Genomic DNA, 21447 nt, shown 5'->3' with positions numbered 1-21447 from the left:
TAGGTCCATAGGTTTTGCCTTAACTGGTTAGTTTTATATGCAGTTTCTCTAAATAGAGGTTTTTCTCACAAGTATTTTGTATTTTTTCAGCAGTAGTATTGCTGAAAGCAGCTGCCGAGTAGAACTAGATTGAGTGTTTTCATTTGAACAGTTTATCAACTGAAAAGTGCAGATTTATGTTGACTGCATCTATTTGTGAATTTAGTTTGAACTTGGCAAATGTTTATGAAAAAGGAAATGGCAAACAAAAATATTATGACATTTAATGTAAAAATATTTTGAATTTTCATTTTTAATAATGTCTCAACACTTAATTTATTCTAAAATATTTTTTAGATGTTATTTATTCTAAAATCTCCTTTCCCAGTCAGTGAAAACAAAACCTTCTGGTTACCAGTGAAACAAAATGTTTCCATAGCACAATTTAGGTTGGAAAGGGGTCTCCAATGGTCTGCAGTCCAACTCACTGCTCAAAACACAACCGGCTTTTTAAAATTTGACTTAACTTTTCATTTTTTTTGTCACTTAGGATGTCCTTCTACACCTGCAACCTTTCAAAGGTAATTGAAGGTGTTCCTGCTTCGACAGTGGCTGGCTCCCTCAGTACATTTAGATGCAGCCTTTCTGGTCCCATGAATTTGTATATGTCAGAAACTTGGGAGGCCTGAGGGCAGACCTTACTGTTGAATACCACAGCAAAGAAGGCAATGACTGAGCCTTTTCAGCTGTGAATTTAAAAAACTCCTTACAGAACTGATTGGGAAGGGGAGGGAGTGGCAATTTTTTGGCCCAAAAACAAAGGGCACTTTCAGATTGGCCTTGAAGTGATTTTCTTTTCCTTCCTCTGTTTCCAGTTTGGTCACTGAACAAAAAAAGCCTCCTGTTCTTTTAATTTCTCAGATGCCAAATACGATCCATGTTGTGGCAGCACCTCTGCGGTCCAATTCTTGTTCTGCACGCGCGTGTTTTGCATATAGTATCAATATTCACCTTAATGTCATAATCTGATATAGACAGTATTATATGCTGTCAGCTAGCATTATTCAGTAGATGATCAGATGTGGCTTACGGAAGAGGAAATTCGCAGAAAAGGTGCATTTTCACATTCCATTTGTTTATATGCTGAAGGGGTATTTTTTTACGTGTTGGTGAGAGCAGATGTTTTGTGCATCATTTTTGACTATGTGGCTATTGCTATAAAAGACTAAATTTGCTGATCCAGATGGTTGTCCTAGATTGGTGTTCTGATACATTTTTTTTTTTGTTGTTGTTGTTCTTTGCATGAACCCATGTGCCTGCATTTGGTACATCATTAAAAGTCAGCATCAGTATAAAACTAAAAGCTGTTTTGTTTTGTGATGCTAGTGTTGTTGAATGAAGAATTAGAAATCCTTTAGTTCTAACTCATCACAGTAGTACTTGGCACTTCTTTTACTCTCTACCTGCTTCAAATTACTACTGATATTAAGCAATATTAAAAGTGACCCTGTTGTCTGCAGGCTGGTACAAATGGCTTGGTTTATAGGTAAAATTTCATTTAGCTATTTGATATTAAGCATCCTTTGCGTTATACAAGTGTTTGGCAACTTTAAAACTGATCTTTGGAATGAATGCAAGATGATACATCTATAAACATTTTTGCTTCCTATAAAATTGGAGACGAAATATAGCAGCACTCTGTCATTTATTGAGACTGAATTTATGTCCTTTTCTGCCTGATCTTCCAGAGTGGTGTGCTTTATAGTTCCCATTCAGCACCTCTGAAAATCAAGCTGCTGTTGACTTCATGTGGATGGCATTGATTAAAACTGAACTGCTATTAATTGGAGATGCTGTTAATTAATCTTTGCAGTGAAAAAGGGTCAGAACTTAACAGATTTCTTTCTCTTCCTGAAAAAAAAAACAACCCACAACAAACCAAAAAACCAACCAATCCAAAACTGGGGTGGAGTGGGGTGGAGAAAAAAGAAGACATATGGAGAACCCAGGGCCTCGTTATAGCCAAAGAGAGGGGAGGCTGCGGCAGTGCGTGGTGGAGAATCTGTCACTTAGACCTTGGCAGTAACAACTAACTGTGTGTGAAAGTTTGAATAATTATTTATGAAGTGGTCAGAAGGCATAGGGCTGGGGCTCTTGCCAGTTTGGGGTTGGTGGTTGTTGTTGTTTAAAGAGCAGCTGGGTAGGCTTGGTTTCAAACTTCTTTCCTTCTCGTTATCTTCTTTCCCTTTCACCTTTTGGTATGGGCTAGATGGGTGGCAGGGAAGATGTCAAAATCATTACTGTTCTCTAGACACTGAAGTGCTTGGTTAGCCTATGTCACCACTGAGGAAATTGGGGAGAATTAAATATTAAGAGTCAAGCTGTGAGAAGAACGTGCAGATCTGAAGCACACAGATTAGTATTTTTCTAAGTGTTCTTCCATCTTAAAGGTTCCTTTAACCATTCAGTGATAAACACCAGGCTGTTGACTGGGGAAAATTTCTTGTCCCTTTGTTTTATACAGGCCATCCTGCGCCTTCTCAGTCTGCTGGTTGAAAATGCTATACTTGATACAAGCTCACAAACCGGTGAGAGGGAATAGTTTAGGAACCAGCATCTAAAGCATTCATTACCAATACAGATTAAAAACAAAACAAACAAAAAAAAACCCCAACCCCCCCACCCTAAACTTAGCCTGTAGTCCTGCAGTGTATTACATCATGTTTTGTTTTAGAAGACCCTTATGAGATCAGACTTACACGACACTTGCAGATGAAAGTATTTATTTCTATAAAAACCTGACTCTTGAAGAACAAGTACTTTCAAGATTTGGGATCAGGAGGCTTCTGAAGTCTAATCCTCATTCTCCAGGCTTGGCTGTTGCCTTGAATAATCAGTCAAACCCTTACTTTCCTACATAATTAACGTTCTTAGGGGTATGATGAGCTAAGTGATGGCATTTGCTTTTCTTGGCTGATTCTGCAATGGGATTGCAAATCTTAATGAATCACGTTAAGGTGCCTTATCCTTTTTCATTTAAAAACAAAACAAAAACCCCAACATCCCCTCAACCAAAAACCCTTCTTGAGAGGAGTGCTTGTTGCCCTTGAAATCAAGGGAACTGTATAGAGTATAAGACTGTTGCTCTATATAGTAGTCTCGATTATCTGTATTGTGGCCATTATCTGTGCTATGTCCTGCGAATCCATTTTTCTCAACTGATTGACACTCAGGTCTCGATGATCTCTTCTAGTTACTGTGATGTTTACCTTGTGCTGATTCTAGAATTTATAGATCTACATTTCACAGAGAATCTGTAAATATTTTGCTATTTATAGTTTTTAAATAATATATTTGCTAATGGTACGGACTGTATAAATGTTCGTGTGTTACAGCATTTTTTTCAGCATAGGATCTGAATGCTTTCTAAGCATGCATAGATTAATTCTCAGAGTGCTCTTTTGAACGATAGAAATTAGAGAGAAATACTGATTTGCTCAACACTGCAGCACACCAGCTGTTCACTGGCTAGAAATTAAGACATCATGGGGAAAAATACACAGGGAGAGAGGTGTGTATAACCTATCCATCTCTGTAACAACCACTATCTCCTTTCCTAACAGACAACTGGAGAAGGAAATAAAGAGGCTATGGGGGTTTTGTGTTGTGGTTTTTTGGGGTTTTTTTGTGTTTTTTTTATTTGTTTGTTTTGTTTGTTTGTGTTTGTTTTTGTGTGGGCCTTCTAAAAGGCAACACAGAAGTAACGTTTTCTTAGAGCAAAAGGATGTCTTTCCAAACTTGCGATGGAAAAGAAAGTGTGCTTGTCGCTAAGCCTTCAATAGGAGATGAAACTGCTAGAGAGAGATTTGTGACCAGCTTATGCCATTAATCACATTCTACTGGTTTTACAACTTAGCCAGAGGCCAGCATATACTATTGCTTGATAGTCAAACAACCATATTGCTTAAATGTCTCTGGAACAGCCTGAACTAACATATAATCCTAATACAACCAGATTTATTTTTCTTTTTTTTTCTTTAGAAACTTTACAGTTCTGGCTACTGGTACTACTTCAAGTGTGGTGCATAAGAATTGATAACCCTTGTAACCGAGATGGCTGCTGAACATGCATAGCCTATAAAGTCACCACTTTCCTTGTGCTCAGTTTGTTATTTGTGCTCTGATACTGCTGTCAGAGCTCTGGTCTTTTTACAGCAAGCATTAACTTCTCTGTGTTGGGCAAGAAAAGGAGACCCCCAAACACTAGCGGTGCCTTTCCAGGAATAAGTCTACTTCCTAGAGGGAAGAGATCTGCTGGCTATCTGTCTTTTCTTTCTTGTGGTCTCTGGCTGTTCTAGGATGATTCCTTCCAGTTAATTCTCTGGTGTAATCCTATGTAAATTTATTAACACTAGAACTACACCTGGATGTTGTATGAAATATACAGGGTTTGTATGAAGGTACATGTATGAAATTGAGTGACTTGGGAGGTATGTTTGAGAAGAGGGTTGGCACCAGTTTGGATAATATACACTGTTTGTTGCTGGGAGCTCTGCGGGCAGAGAGGTGCAGATATGTTTGAAGCCACATGTGCTTAGCTTTATCATTCTCTCCCCTTCTTCTCCCAGGGCATTTTTTCCATTACAGGCTCCTTAGCTGACATGAAAGCTGTGACTTTAAAATCTGAATTTCAAAGGAGTTCTCAATATTTGCCTCAGGTGTCGTCTTTATCTGTAAATCCTCAACTATCCTTCAGTCTGCAATGCTGATTCCTCAGATTTCCAGAAGCACGTGATCCTTCCTTGGTAGCTCCTTAAGCTAAATAAGGACTCTCTTTCATGTAGGTCTACATACCACTTGTCATCCTTCTCATCTGGGTTTCTCAGTTCAGGTAAAAGGAACCAGTGTGTGGTACCAGTAGACTGGACATTGGTGCTGTCTGTAAAAAGCATTTGACACTGTCCCACGTGACATCCTTGTCTCTAAATTAGAGACATACGGATTTGATGGATGGACCACTCAGTGGATAAGGAATTGGCTGGACGGCCACACTCAAAGAGCTGTGGTTAATGGTTCGATGTCCAAGTGGAGACAAGTGATGAGTGCTGTTCCTCAGGGGTTGGTATTGGGACTGCTGCTGTTGTAACATCTTTGTCAGCGACATGGACAGTGGGACTGAGTGCCCCCCTCAGCAAGTTTGCCAGCAGCACCAAGCTGTGTGGAGCAGTTGACACGCTGGAGGGACGGGGTGCCATCCAGAGGGACAGGCTTGAGAGGTCTGTGAACCTCATGAAGTTCAACAAGGCTCCTCAGGAGCTTCTTAAGTAAAGAGACTCTTGCATGTACTACTTACCGTCCTTCTCACCCGAGTTTCTCAGTTCAGGCAAAGGGGACCAACGTGCATTACCAGTTATGCACACACAGTTTACCAGTAACATCTGAAAATGCAAGGTCTCCACTTGCAAATTTTGGTTGCTGTTTGTATTTACATGGGGTTCTCGGTAGACTTATAAATACTGGCTAATTTGCAATGGAGAATTTAAAAACTATTCAGCTGGCACCATAGATTAAAAAAAAAAAAAAGTGGCAAACTTCAGAATGGAGGTGGCATTGCAAAAAGAACTAAACCTCAAGAGCGTATGCAGTGTTTTGCACCCCCTGCAGAAGGCTTGAATCCTGCTGGTTTTATAATCATAGTTAGACATAATTTCTGTGATGCTGACTGTTACGCTCTTAGAGGGAGGTTGAAGCTAGTTCATGTAATACTCCCAGCAGCGACGGAGATAACTCCGTGTATTTGTAACACCTCAGGCGCACAGGTGCCACAGGGAAAGGTACCTTAAATGAGAAAGAAATTTAGGTCCTCTGATGATGCTGGTTTTTGCCCTTGGCATCTGAATAGAGAAGCACTGGTAGCAGGACTGTCTTCTCCTTATACTGTGCTGTTAGTGAGGACTGTGCAGTGTGTCCTAAACAATGTTGTTATTTTTTTTTTAATAAATTCAATATTTGGGACTGCAGATTCAAAGATCTGGGTTCTTCCGCCAACTCAACAGTCTGTTCAACTGTCAAATGTGTCTTTGGGAAGAGGAGACCCTTTCTTTGCCATTGTTTTCTATGTTCCAAAAGAGGGGGACAAAGATGCTATCCTGTTGTTAGAAAGTGGGCTCTGATCCTTTCCTCACAGAGATATATGTGCCATTACTGCAAGGCACTGTATTGCCACATCTCAGCTGATTTGCTTTCTGATATCCTTGCTTTTCGGACTTAAATGAGAAGTAGCTGCAGTCAAATTATTTCGTGGCCATTATTTGCGTGCCTGCATGATACATCATATGGCTCAGTCCATTTTTTTTTCAGTGTTATCCCCAGCATCTTCTTCTTACTATAATTGTGATTAATCTACTTGTTTTGTAGCATTTGTGGGGAGATTTGAAATTGAACTGGAAGAGAAACTCTAGTTGTCTTATTGTTTGTACCGTAGTCCATCAATGTAAGGTACATCAATGGGATTAGTGAGAAGCTGTGTGGTTTTGGTACCTGTACTATTCTATCTGCCCAGGAATAAAGAGAAGAATTAATTCTCTAGCTTTGTTACGCCTGCATCCTGCTTTGGTTAGCACTGCGTCACTGGAAAGCTAATGAAATGTAAAGCTCTCTTAAAATAGGATCTGTTTACCTCATTGTTACTAGTCTGCAAAACTCTGTGCATACTTGTTGCTGTAATAGTTCGTTTAAAATTCTGTCCTATGGTAAAACTTGGTGAGGTTCTGCATGTTTCTTGAGCCATAGACTTATTTCTTAGGAGGCAAACTGCATCCATTAAATGAATAAACCTGAACTGAACAGGTATTTGCTGTTAAGGGGGTGAATCTGGGTTGAAGTTCCGGAGTTACTTTATTCATGACTCAGGTGTGGTCACCCTCAATGCAAAATATATCAGCTGGTGAAACTCTGGAAAAGCAACACTTTGAGTACTGCGATTCCTTTGTACTTAGGTAAAACTGCCTAAGCAGCAGCTTTAGTGAATGCAGTTGTTTCCCTCTAGTGGCTGCTCTGTGGAGTCCCTGTAGTAGAAGCTGCTCCTGTGATTGCCTTGCTGCCTAGCTTGCGCTGATAGTTCTCTTGAACTTTGCTCTCTGAATATATAGCGTGTACAAGTGTTTCCTTAGGCAAAATGTAGATGAGTCAAAATAGAGCAGCTTCTGAGTTCTTTATACCTACGCTGAAGATTTTGTTGCCCCGATGTGTTAGGAACAGAAGTAGATGGTGTTCTGACCAGTGTGAAGTGTTCCACATGACAGCCCTGGCAAAAAACAAAGGTAGAGCCAGTCTGACTGAAATCACTTTGAAGTTAATTTAATTAAACTGTTGTAAATCTTCATTTTAAAAGCATGAATACTTGATTATTTTTTTCATGCTTCCATGTCCTTTTTTTGACCTCCCATCTGGTTGTGAATATAAAATGAAATCCCTTTCCTTAAAAGTGGAAATAGCTCCCTCAATAAAAACGGCAACCATCTATTACCATTAAAAACAAGTAATATCTTGAAGAGATAATAAAAAACTTAATTTTATTTTTAAATGCTGGAAATGGTGTCATTTAGCTTGAAGTTGAAACATTTTGAATGTTTTCGAGGTCAGAATAAAATTTTCTTCAGAAGAACTGAAACTTCCTTTCACTCAACTTGTAATCTAATATTTAAAGACTTTGGGGGGGACAATTATCTGTTAATGCAAATGTTTTCCTGATGTCTGTTAACAATGATTCTGCTGTAGAGATATACAGTAATTATGTAGTATCTAAAAGTCTTAAAATTCAGCAGCAGTGAAATTGAGGCAAACAAGGAGAATAACTCACTGCTCTTGATGGAAAAGCCTAGATGCAAGCCCAATTTGTGCCAGGTGTGGCCTTTACAATATATGCAATCAAATAGTCTCCTTTTTTATTCTTAATCACAAATTATATTTACATCAAGTAAAAGACACACAACACAGTTTCTGCGCTGCACTCTTGTTTGAGCCGTATGACCAAGCTGCCATCATGTTGAATGCTGCCTGATTCCACGGTGAGTCTTGTTACAGCTATTGGCCAGGGTGTCTGTAAACGAAAGCAACAGTCATTCAATATGGTGCTACGTGTATTTATAGCAAAAGCAAGGAAGATTTTTTTTTTTTGTCAAGTTTATAGGGAGACTGGTGTATGTTTCTGAGAGAACTAGTAGGGTGGTCTTGCTGCTTTTCACTTATTTGCTGAGTTAATTCCCTGCACTTGATTAGTTTGTCTGTTGGGGGGAATTCTTATTTGCAGTTGTGAAGCCAATTGACGCTGTAGGTATTTAAAGGATTTTGTGTATGCATTTTTTATTGCTGTACGAATATAAACAATTAAACGTTGCTTCTGGGTAGGCTGGTATAAATCATGCTCAACTTTATTGATTTCCCGATGAAGCCACTCTGTAAATCTGTAAACATAACTTTTCTGTAAGCACTGCTAAAAACATTTGTTTCATAAATGTATGTTATGTTTGGTTTAATCTGGGGTGTTACATGGAGGTGATCCTGTTCCTTGAGGAAACGGACAGGTTGGTGCAGGTAAGGTCCCCAGTGAAGGTATTGACTATCTGTAGGGAAGTGCAACTGTTTATTCCTAGTTGGGAACTAACCTCTTCTTGAAAAGGGGGATTCTAAAACCTGTATATGAGCAAAACAAGTGTGTGTATATGTGAATATGTGTTGATTTGACTGGGGATATCTACATAAACGTCTGAAATGTACTGAGAGTCTGGGGTTGCCAGTTGTTTACTAGCAATTAACAATGCTCCTGGAGTTGGACAGTAGATCCTGGTCAAGAAAAAGACCTTCCTAAAACACTTTGTCCATTCTAGTGCTGCCTGAAAACACCCAACAAAATTTATACTACTGACCTATATTCAACCAAGACTAAAAGTTATTGAAGGTTTTCAGAACAGTTGCCAGCTCTGCTTTTGACCCATGCTCTTGTTTTGATATTTGCCCTATCCTTTGTAGGAAATCACTGCATATCAGGAAGCCATAAATGTCTGTGAGTAAATGGCAGCATCTTTGGCCTTAAACCCATTTCTTCCCCCTTCTTCCACCTTGTTCAAACCTGCCTGTGGAAATTGTGGCTGAATATCTTCTGCCTCTCTTTTGAAAAGACAACGTATGGAAAAGAGAATTCTGTGTTTAATATGATACCAGCTACATAAAATATCTGCCATATTGCATAACTATGCATAATTGTTTCACATATATTACTAAATATATAGTCTGTGTACACATAAGATAATTATCTTCCAAAGCAGTATTAATATCGTTGATGATGAAAAACAGATGGGGCATTGGCTTCATAACCTCCCTCCTCTGTGCTACATTATTGGGGCTACAATGAAGAATCCCACTCTGCGGTTATACTAGTCACATCGGAATATTCTATAGGGAATCACTGGATAATGTCTAAATAGGGTGGATCAGTTTCTTGTAAGCTTTGAGGGGAAATGTCCAGCTTCTCTCATGATTCACTTTCATATTTCACAAATCTGCGCACAGACATTTTTCACAGCAAATCACAAATTCTGTGGCCATTTTGTAAAAACAACCAATAGTCTCCCTCCCCCCACCCCCCCCACAGAAAAAAAAAAAAGGAAAGAAAGGGCAAAGAAACCTTCTCCTTCCCAGCCCCTCCCTGCCTTGGGATGCTGTTGGCATCCGGAGGGATTTTGCCCTGTATAAAACAGGCACAGAAATGCATTTTCCCACTGAACAAAGCTGAGATGGCAGCTGAGCATTTTAATTAAAGAGGAAAAAAGCAGATAAAACCTTTTTTTTTTTTTTTGTTACTGAGGGTCTTCTCTAAAAAGCATTAGTGTATCCCTATAGAATTATTTATTGTTGTAATTGTAATGAGGAAGAGCCTCTTCCATTCTCATCAATCTGGCAATGTCCTTTCTGGTCGTCTCTTCTGCTGTTCTGTAGACTCAAATGTTTGACCTCTTCTGTAATGTTGGATAAGATATGCAATAATGAAGATAGCCTGGTTTCGTGAAGGTCATTTTAATCATATAAATGGATCAGACAGTGACAGCCTGCACCAAGGGTAAAAGCACACTTTTTGATCCACCTGTGAGGAAATGGTCACAGGGATTAACCTTCTTTCTCCTTTGCCTTTCATAGGAAGGAGATTCTCTGTGCTGTTAACCACTGAGGGTGGACAACAGCTGGTGTTTTCAAACCTGTTGTTTTAACTGCATCCCTCTGAGCAGTTGTTTGTTCCAAATGAGTGAGTTCTTGGGGGCCAGATGGAAAGCAACTTGGTGTTTCAGAAGCTGCAAACTACTTTTTGATTCTTTATACTTTGGCATGTCTACTCTTCTCACTTTTATATAGTCTTTTTTGGACCAAGCTATTAATTAGCAGCAGTGCACTTTTGATATAGAGATAATGACTGGGACATCCTGGGCAGATTGGATGGAGTTCTTCCAGGTTTAAAAGCGTATACTAGTTGTCTTTTATGAACAATATGTACACAGGTTTTAAGTAGGTGTCAAAAGATTCACGAGAGCATGAGGAGGAGTCACGGCAGCTGAATCAAGTAATATTTGCTCAAGAAGCCTGAACTGCAGCTCAACTAATGTCCAGAATATGGGAATGCCAGAAAGAGATATTTTTGCTTCTGATTAAGTAGTGTTTGCCACTGCAAAGCACCAAAGGGACTACTCTACCTTATTTGAGCTTGAAAATGAGAGGTAGCAGTCAATTCTGTATGATGTACAATTCCCCAGAGGACATTAGGAAGGGGGAATGACCAAGAAGGCCAGAGACTCCAATAGGAGTCATGTTCTAGAAGATTAGCTATTAAGCTATTGCTACAGTAGAAACTTTATTATTCTTTCTCCTGTTATGTTGTCTTTTACTCTTGTCACTCATAAAATTAAATAAATTACAAAATTTACCTAATGCCCAACTGCCATCTCATCAAAAGTATTATAAATCGAGTGATTCCAGCTATCCAGCTGGTAACATGGCTGCAATAGTTCCTTGTCTTTTATCATAAAAAAACTGTCACACAAAGGGAAGATACAAATCTTTGACTTTTTTTGGCTGTCCAGATAACCTTCTGCTTTGCTTCCTTCTACATCTGTATTATCCTACTTGAAGGGTGATGTAGGTGCAGATAGCTTGAAGGGAGAGGGGAAAAAAACAAACCAAAACTACTCAAACCCAGCAACCTTGGTCATCTACTGGGTAGGAGATCATACTTAGGGGAGAGCATTATCCTTCTGCTACATGTGGTCCATTTCCTTTCTATTTTACCCAGCATCTGCAACTGTTGGATTAGGCATCTTCAAGTGTTCTTTTAAAAATTGATCACACATAAATGTCTATATAGTAACAGCACATGTAGTAATCATGCTCAATGTAATGAAGTTTGGCATCCAGACACAGGAGTCCCTCTATACGCAGTTCCAGGAACCACATGGAATTTAGTGGGAGCTTACGCAGGAGCAGCAATTCATTTGCACACTGTCGGTTGAAACATGGGGGCATAATTTTGCTGCTTTTTGGGTCAAAAAGGAAAAAGGTTGGGTTTTTTTTAAATAAGTATTTGTGTCCCCCACACACACACACCCTGTTTTCAGGTTTGCTAGCAATGGGTTTTATTTGGAACAGTATGAAAGTCCCTTTTTATTAATGTGAATTGCATGATCCTTTAAGGAGAATAACAGAATATTAATTTTGCTTTGGTCTCCTTCCATAGGATTCCTCTATTACGTGTGTTATATCCTAGCTGAATGAGACACCACCACCTTTGCCCATCTTCCCCCTCAGTAAGAAGCAGTTAGAGTAATGTTGCTAATTAGTCAGAGTGCATACTGTGGACTGTGTATGCTATGTAAGTCTCTGGATATTTTTCTTACCCCTTCCTTCAGTTCTCTCTCACTATGGAATATGCTACTTTTACTTGTTATTCCACACCAGGACGTGAATCAGAGTGGGTGCATCCCCTTGTACAGAGTTTCCCTTGAAGACGTGTACGACATCTTATTCTGTGTTATGTAACCACTCAATTGAAAAATGGTCAAAATAAATGCTGTTCTTGGGCTATCTGAGTAAAAAGATTGATTTCCTTGTGTTGAACAAACGTAGAGAAATAATCTGCACATCTGACATTAGTTTTACGAGTGCAATAAGCTGAGTTCTTGTCCCTGTCTCTCTCTTAATATTTTCAGTGTGTCTTGCTTTTTCTTTCTTGGGTTCCCCTTTTGCCAGTTTGGGTAATGGGCCCAGATCTGATGTGCAACGAGTTCTGCTGTCCTCATTCTGCATTTCTCTGATGTAACTATGTCAAAAACCACTCTAGTACAGTACTGAAATGAGCATGGATGTTTTTAATTTAGCACACACCATTATTCAATTTCACTTATTTGACATGAGTGAGGTGTTCCAGTCTTGTAATCTGAACAATTAATGTTGTAAGTAATTGCCTGTCAACTGTGATGGGTGAGCAGCAAAACTGGACAAATATGGGTAGCACTAATGCTTTTTCCCAGGAGCATTGTTTGCAAGGGCAACTGTGTTTTTACCTTTTGGAGAAGAAAAGGCTTCTCTTTTCCTTTTGACCTATAATTCAGGGGGTGAAGTAGGCACCTTATAGGCAGGCTGCTTTGCCAATGAACCATAGAGCAAGCAGCTGGGTTGGTGAGTGGTTGTCTTTCTGTGGTTTTAAATTTTTTTTAAAAACCTTTATTATTTTTTGGGGGGTGGGGGGTTGAGGTTTTGTGGGTGTTTTTTTGGTTGGGTGTGATTTGTTGTTTGGGTTTTTGGTTAGGTTTTTGTTTTTTTGAGACTGAAAGACTGAAACCAGCCTGGTGTTTGATACCTGAGTGTTGAGAGATCGGTGTGATAAACTTTGAAAAGAATCCCAAGCACCTTGAGGCTGTTGTAAATCCAGATTCTTGGGAGAGCAAAATTCTGCTGTAATGGCTCTACTCTAGAGACATTCCTGTCACTGAATTGTTTTTCTAATACTGGGGTGCCTTGTATAATGTGGTGTTTGGAAATTAGTACCACAATGTGAGAGAGATTTCTACCCCTGTTTTAAACGCGTGTGACCTCTGGGCTCTGCAGAGGAAGGCACTTCACCGAATGGAAGGGCTTGTGACCCCTACTCCCACTGAGCTGGGAAGGTGTAGGCGTGAGGGTTGATTGCAGGTCATAATACACCCACACAATCTACTAGTCTGTATCACACCAGGTTGATTTTGGTGACTTTTCCCATTGAGCAAATACTAAACTAATTGGGTGTCTGGCTTTAACTGTTGTACCTATCACCATCCCCAGGCAAGGGACCTGAAACTCTGTATGCTGGACAGAAACTCAATGACAACGAGTGGCACACTGTCCGGGTAGTTCGACGAGGAAAGAGCCTCAAGCTGATGGTGGACGATGACGTCGCTGAGGGTAAGTGCAATATATGAGTATTTTTTGTTCATTATTTTTGTATCTCTGTTCACAGTCTGTGCCGTTACACCCATTCTCCTTGTTCTTGTCTATCTTTTCTTTGCCCTTCCTGTTACTTCTTGTATATTTAGTGTTACTAGGTTGAAAACTCATGTTCAGTTCTCAGAGACTAACTGTTCTTAGCCAACACGAGACACTTCTGTGACAGCTATGATGATATGAAAAGTGGGATTAGGCGATAGATGAGCTTGCGCATACCCGAGCACTTTCTCTTGCGCCAGGCTGTTTGGGGTACACTCTGAGTATACCTCACTCCTGAGCTGCAAATGCAGGGGTTTCCAATGGTGTGGAATCAAAACCAATGCTCCCTAAGCTTTTTCTCTGCATAAACTTTTTCTTGATGGTAAAACCTGCATTTGATAGATGTGTTAGAGAATATGGATTTCTGCCTCTGCTGTTGTTTTGTTTTTTTGGTTTCATTTGTTTTGGTTTTTTTTTTTTCAAGTTCCTGTGCTGATGGCTCAGAGCCATCCAGAAGAAAGAGCAGTTTGTCCCTAACTTTGTTTTAGAGGTTAGAGAGGACCCTGACTCACCAGAGTATATCATATCGTAAGATATAGTGTAATAAATGTCAGACTTTTTTTTTTCCTTTTTTTTCCTGTTCCTGCATTTCTTGACAGCTTTTTGAGCTCCTGCTTCTTCCTGTAGAAAAATGTAGTTGAAGGGAGGAAGAAAAATCAATCACACTCAGGAAAGCTGGTGTCTCCCAAGTTATGATATTTGCATTGAAATGATTAAGGTACTTTAGATTGATTTTTATTTTTTTTTCAGTACAAAATTTTAGGTGATACTTTTCTATTCCATTTCCCCACAGTTGCAAGAGCCATAAAATTATTTTTCTTTTTTTTTTTTTTTTTGAAGGTCTTAAGTTCTCATAGTTGTATATAATTGTAGGAACTGGGTTTTTGAGGAAAACACCAGCAGTCTGAAGGCTGATAATAGAATCACAGAGCAGTAACCCTGGATGCAACACTGATATGAGTTGTGATCCATGCTATTCTGCCAAATGCTGACATCCTCTCTTCTAAGTAGCTTCTACTCAGAAAGCACCTAGAAGGAACGTCTGCCATAGGCAGCACCAGCATACTATATCCTGTCTCTGCAAAAAGTTATGTTCTACTTTGTGAGTGCAATTAATTTTAAGTAATGTGGTACTTAGGTTATTTGGAAAGCCATAAGTCAGGATTTTGAAATAAGCCCAAAGAAATGAGTTTGCAGGAAAATTATTTGATACGTATTTGCTCTCTGAAGTAAATATATGTTGTGCTGTATAGGCTGAGAATTTGCAAGAGAGAATCCGAAGAGTATGAAAGACAAATCTTTCTCTCTCCCTGTTGGAACAGGCAGAGGCTTGATCAATATTAGCTTGTAGGAAAATGAAATTTTATTTAAGAGGGAACTTTCTGAATTAGTTAAACATGCTGGTAAGCATTTAATCCTGTTTACTTCTGCATTTAAGAGCAGTTCTTCTGGATATGCTTTTTTAGCAAGCACCATGAGGTGGCACTCTCTGCATTACCAACTCAATCCCCAAAAAAGCCATCTGTTTTTTTTGAGTCTTTTTCATGAAACTGAGTTTATAAATAACGATGATACAATCCTATACTAAAATAGGATGTGCATATGTACATGTATATGAATTACATAATTAAAGATGCATTACAGCTAAAAATATCTATTAAAAGAATGCCATCATGGCCAAGTCAAAAGTCAGAAAAGCCAGAGTTAAGATTTTCTGTGCAATCTGCATCCCACTTCCTTGGGAAGATGATATAGTTTTCAATGATGTGGTCACATAGATTTTTCCACAGGATTCTTGCTGTCTTTAGGCATAGATCAGCAGTCTAAATAGGGCCCCCAGAAAAAATAAACAGCCTGTTTAATTGCCACCTTTCTTATTGCTTATTTGCAACAACGCCGGCCAACTAAATTTTGCTCTAACTATAGAGCTGTTGGTTTTTTTGCGTGTGTGCTGTGTGCTACTCATCAATATGTTTATACAGAACTAAGAAGCTGTAACTGAATTTATTTCCATCTCTATGTTACATGAAGTGAGTAGGCATCTTTTTCCCGTTTTACAGGTTTGGAAACAAGGCACCAGATTAAAGTTGGATGTGTTTGATACCAATTTGGCATGATTTTTCAGTCATTTGCATGCACAAATATTCAGCATGACTGTAAATTAGATGCTGTTAGCTCAGCCCTGCTACTTGGAGAATTAGGGCTAGACAATTAATGACCACCTGTGAAAAATTTGTAATAAAGTGACTGACTTGGCTTCCTGCAGGGCATCTAAGGGAGAGACAGAATCCAATTCCTCTAGACAGCATTTTGCTGCTTAATCAAAAAACCCTCCTCCTATATTCCTCCCGCCACCACCACCACCTCAGAACAGACCTCAGAACATCAGTGATAAATGAGACACAAATATAGCAGTCATATTCCTCCCTACAACATCTTGCTAGCACCCAAATACCGCAGTGGATGCTGGATTTTTTTCTTTTCTGTCTGCTTCCACTTGAACTGAAGAGCTGCTGATTGCTGTAGTAGTTACAATACTCTCTACAGAGCACAGTGGAGGAATTAGAGGTGAACTCTGCAGGTGGGTCTGACAGCTAATGAGATCAGAAAATACTGGATTTCACTCCATTTCTTAAGAAAATGCATCTCCGTCCTGATTCTGGTCTTGTTTTGTCATGTCCTTTTCAGCTTTTCACTGAACTACTCCTAACTTTCTGCACTACCACTATCACTGTCGTATTTCTCTTAAGCCAGTCTCAGTTTTCTCATTTTTCACCTTCTCTAAAATTCTGATATCACCCCTTCTAACTTCCCTCCGTTGCTAATGCCCCGCTGTATTTGGGTTCCCTGTCCCAGTGTACTCCAGATTTTACAGGCCTGTCTTTTTTTTCCTACTTCGGCAACAACTTTTTTTGCATTTATCTTAGGGTAGAAGAGCAAATGAGAGCAGTTTTCTTGCTCTGGGTCCTTGACATATCTATGTTTTATTTTTCTAATCTTTTGAATTAAAGCAGCAGGATTTCTTTTAAAAGTGATTTTTTTAATTTATTTTATTTTTAAGAAAATGCAATTCTCTGTTGGAAAAATCAGAAATTTTATTTTGATAACACTGAAACTGAAACAACCCCTAATAATTACAGTAGTGCAAGTGAAATGGTTTGTCTAAACAAACTTTCCCATATATAGTTTCAGTTCTTGTGAACTGGCATTTTTCAAACTAATCTAATATTATTTCTGGTAAAGAACTGTTTCAGGATTTAAAAACACTTGCATTAGTATTGACACTTGAATTTCTGAATAGTCAGAAATATGTGACTTTTTTCAGCTGCTCGTAAGTTTATCTGACTGTATCTGCTTGTGTTGAAGGTTTCCATGTAAATTGCTGTTGTGTAATTGTCTTAAATTTAGATCTACTGCCAAAATTGGGAATAAGTGAAAAAATAAATTGCTCTGCATAATATTTTCTCTTTGTATTTGGAATAGATACTTGAAAACATTTTTTTTTCTAATAACAACTCTGCTTGTTTGCTATCTTTGCAAAAACCTGATCACATTTGGACAAAGTATAAACTGAAAAACTGCACTTTGTACATGATCATGAGATGTGAGTGAGGAATATTTCAGTGCTTCAAGAGAACCTAAGCAAGAAAGAGACTATCAGTTCATTTCCTCTAACTCTTTATATACTACAAGCCAGGATGCATCATCCAAGTTTCTTATAAGCATTCTCAGCTTTCATTCTATACCCAAAAGAAAAAAACCCAAAGAATATGTTGTGAATAGTAGGAAAACTCATGATAGGCCTATCAATATAACCTCTTTTTCTTTTTTCTTTCTTTTTTCTCTTAACACCTGGGAGCTGTTTAGGTGAGAAATCCCATGAGATTTCAGGAGATAGCATAGAATATGAGAAAGCTTGTAAGTCCCAGTTTATATGACCAGAGGGAATTAAAAGAGAAGTTTATCCTGAACTCAGCTATGGTGGTTGGTGTGAATCCCAGGTATACCCCCAGTGACTCAGAAATACCTCTTGCAGTGACTAGTCAAGAGTTGTGTATATATGCTAACTGACCAGCACATGCAGTCAAGCAGGATATTACTGCTAAATTTTGTCAGCCTATAGCACACTGGAAACATTTAATTAGGTCTTTATTCACGTCTCAATTTTTCACAAAACTAGTATGAATTTAAATATTTTTGACCCTACTGTTATTTTAAACCTGATTGAATTTGACCAGCATTTTAAAATGTTGTTGGAGGCAGAGGGACCGACAGGTACTGTGGCTGTTTCCTTTGAAGAACCTTCAAAAACAAAGGACTTTACCTGTGTGGTAATTATATTAGCAACATACTAGAAGGTTAAGTAGAGAAACATGCAAAAGTAGGGGAAAGTTGAAAGCAGCTAAGTCTGTGTTTGTATGCATTTTGATGTTGTCTAATTTCATATTTGCAGCTGTCATTTTTCTACAGGAGCTTTGCTTCCCTGCTTACATTAAGCAATGTACGTTAAGATGGTACAGCAAACAAGTTGAGATAGGTCGCTGTATTAAAGGAGGTGCTTGTTTTTAAGATCCCCTTTGAAAAGTCTGTAGTGAATGAGATAAAGCATGGTAAAAAGAGGAAAAGGGACCTCTGTGAAGGCATGTGAATACAGCCCAGAGGAATTGACTTCTCTACCTTGGAATTCCTGTGGAAAGCTGGATAAGTCACATGAAGTCAGATCTTTCACAGTTGATCAGTGGTCGTACCTGTCCTTTTGGCAGGTACTCATTTGGTATTGTGGATCGTATTTCTAGAAGTGCTGGGCCTGAAAACCAGTGAATGCTCCGAAGCTGTTATATATTCTCCTACATTGGATGCCAAAAATTTATTTTTTGAGATCCAGAACTGCTTATATGTTAATCTCTCTGTTCCTTAGCTTTGTGTATATAAAATGGAAAGTAATATTCCTTAATCTCGTAGGAGTGGTAGAAGATGAAGTGAATATTTGAGGATAATTTGCACACTGTACTGCTGAACTGGTGGGTTGACCGTGGCTGGCTGCCAGACACCCACCCAGCTGCTCTCTCACTCCCCCTTCTCAATAGGACAGACGGGAAAATAGGATGAGAAGGCTCATGGTTCAGGATAAAGATAGGGAAATTGCTTACCAATTACTGTCATGGACAAAACAGACTTGACTTGGGGGAAATTAATTTAATTTATTGCCTATGAACAATAGAGTTGGATGATGAGAAACGAAGACAAAAAGTGAAACGTCCTACCACACCCGGTCCTTTTCTCAGGTTTGCTCCTTCATTCCTGACCCTTCTACCTCCCCCCCGCCCAGCAGTGCAGGGGGATGGGGAATGGTGGCTGTGGTCACTCTCTGCCGCTCCTTCCTCCTTACATTTTTTTTTTTCCCCTGCTCCAGCGTGGGTCCCTCCCATGAGTGGCAGTGCTTCATGAAGTGCTCCAGCATGGGGCCGCTCCACGGGCTGTCAGGAAAACCTACTCCAGTGTGGGCTCTCCATGGGCCACAGTTCCTTCAGGAAATATCCCTGTGCTCTGGCGTGGGGGTCCTCCAGGGGCGGCAGTGTGGGTGTCTGTTCTGTCGTGATCTTCTCCGTGGGCTGTCAGAGCATATTCACTTTGGTGCCTGGAGTCCTACTTCCCCCTCCTTCTTTACTGACCTTGGTGTTTGTGGAGTTTTTGTTGTGTGTGTTTTTTTTTTTCCCTTTGTTCCTCACTCAGGGGCAGCATTTTGCCCTTCCTTAAATATGTTTTCACAGAGGCATCGTCGTTTTGGCTGAGGGGCTCAGCCGTGCCCTGTGATGGGCCTGTTGTGGAGCCAGCTGTGTCCGGCACCGGGCAGCCCCGGCCTCTCCTCACAGAGGCCGCCCTGCAGCCAGCCCGCAGCCAGCACCTCGCCACATAAACTCGATACAACACTGCAGAAAATCTCGTGAGAGAAATAACAACAGTGTATTTGTAGCAGAGTTTGAATAATGGTTGTACGTTGAATGATGAGAAAACAAATTAAATGTTGAGTAATTGTTCATGAATTTAATATTATTCCTGTTGTATACTAAGTGGCATGAGGCCTGTGTAAAAAGGATACTTGCTTGTGTGACCAAATAGTTACAACTGTCTTAATGAAGAACTACAGGAAACTAAAAATAAGGCTGTTTGTAATGGTTTTCATTCTGATGTTGCCCAATTTGTCTTTGTACTGAAACTAGCCTTCTAGCATACAGTTATATTTTACCTGTGTGGGTTCTGTGTCTGTACTGATGTCCAGCAATCTTACTGAAAAATTTATGTATGATTCAAGAGGAGTCTCACATAGTTGGTATACTGAATAGCTTGAATATTTTAATTGAGAGGTTAAAATCTGTCACAGTGTGGCAAATAGCCCAAATGGTAACTCGATGATTTAGATATATTGAAGGCTCTTTGCCTGTTGCATTCTTGTGTGTTTCCCTCCTGCCATGATTTTAAAACAAGAGAAATAACATAGGCACCAGGAGAGAAAAATGGAATAAATATTAGCAGGTTTATGACTTCTCACTTCTTGTTCTGCTCTTTTTATATTAATCTATGTTTATTGAGTGTTCTCAGGAAGCACACTTGTTAAGAGTTGTTTCAGAAGTGCCTGAGTTGTTTGGTAGATGGACCATTGGATCAAATAGATCACTGTAGGCTTTAAGGGAGAGACCTAGTCGTCTTTGCAGACAAGAAAGCCTGTGAAACACAGGAAAATATACAGAGCTTCTGCCCATGGCCCTTTAGTGCTGTCTTCTCTCTTCTGCCAGGTTTTTACAACTGCTAAACTCAAGCATCTCCACCAAGAGTCTATACATTCTTTCTTATGCCAGCTGCTGAACAGTGATCAGATAGGATTAAGTTAATACTGCTATTAGCTTGGAAACTGGAGAGTGAAGAGCTCCATATAACCTGTTACTATCCCCGGCCTTTCTACATGTTCCTCCTTGTTTCTGTCCTTCAGGCACAATGGTTGGTGATCACACCCGCTTGGAGTTCCACAACATCGAGACAGGGATCATGACAGAGAAACGGTACATCTCTGTCATCCCTTCCAGCTTTATTGGCCACCTCCAGAGCCTCATGTTCAACGGGATGCTCTACATTGACCTATGCAAGAATGGTGACATTGACTATTGCGAGCTGAAGGCACGCTTTGGTCTCCGCAACATTATAGCTGACCCTGTGACATTCAAGACCAAGAGCAGCTACCTGAGTTTGGCCACCTTGCAGGCTTATACATCCATGCACCTCTTCTTTCAGTTCAAGACCACCTCAGCTGATGGTTTCATCCTCTTTAACAGTGGTGATGGCAATGACTTTATCGCAGTTGAACTAGTCAAGGGGTAAGTGAATTTCTGCTATATTCTACCAGCTTATTTATAGATAAACTTACTTATAGGTAAACTTAAAATGATTGCATAAAGAGAAAATCATCTCATGCTCATGTTTTCTCTGTTTGCTGACGTGTACGACAAAGCACTTAGACATAAACGCTGAAGCGTAGGACTCCTGATTTTTATCACTGACTTCCCCTGGGACTGAGGGAAAGACACTTTTACAGTGTGAAACACTAATATTTTGAGTTCTTTGGATCTAGTTAGGCTAAGGTTTTATCTGTTACCCTTGCAGAGTAGCACAGGGGAGGAAGAAATGTGCTGAGGCCTCTGAGTCTCTCTTCCCCTTTTATTTTTTTTCTTGTAACAGACCCATTGTGTTTCTGCACCTTCACTGAAGGGAAAAAAGAGCCTATGGGCTGCTGAATTTGTATTTCTGCTGGTGACGCTTGAGGAAAATTAACTCAACTTGCTTTTGAGATGCTATGTTCTTTTCTCAAGACCAATAGCTTATTACAAAAAAAAAATCCTTTGACAGCTGAAC

The 21447-nt window shown here is 39.6% G+C and overlaps 1 protein-coding gene across 1 annotated transcript in view; it reads left to right on the top strand.

The window, feature by feature from the left end:
* The window catches only part of LOC128908215 (neurexin-3), a 431350-nt gene that overhangs the window by 388762 nt on the left and 21141 nt on the right, over positions 1 to 21447 (top strand). Inside the window, exons 7-8 of the mRNA XM_054197919.1 lie at positions 13342 to 13461; positions 20531 to 20912. Of these exons, the coding sequence (XP_054053894.1) occupies positions 13342 to 13461; positions 20531 to 20912 (502 nt within the window). The remainder of the gene's footprint in view (positions 1 to 13341; positions 13462 to 20530; positions 20913 to 21447) is intronic.

The sequence above is a fragment of the Rissa tridactyla genome, chromosome 4 (genome assembly GCF_028500815.1).
Source record: "Rissa tridactyla isolate bRisTri1 chromosome 4, bRisTri1.patW.cur.20221130, whole genome shotgun sequence".
NCBI classification, from domain to species: Eukaryota; Metazoa; Chordata; class Aves; order Charadriiformes; family Laridae; genus Rissa; species Rissa tridactyla.
Note: the sequence above shows the minus strand (reverse complement) of the source record. Positions and strands in the feature narration are given on the sequence as shown.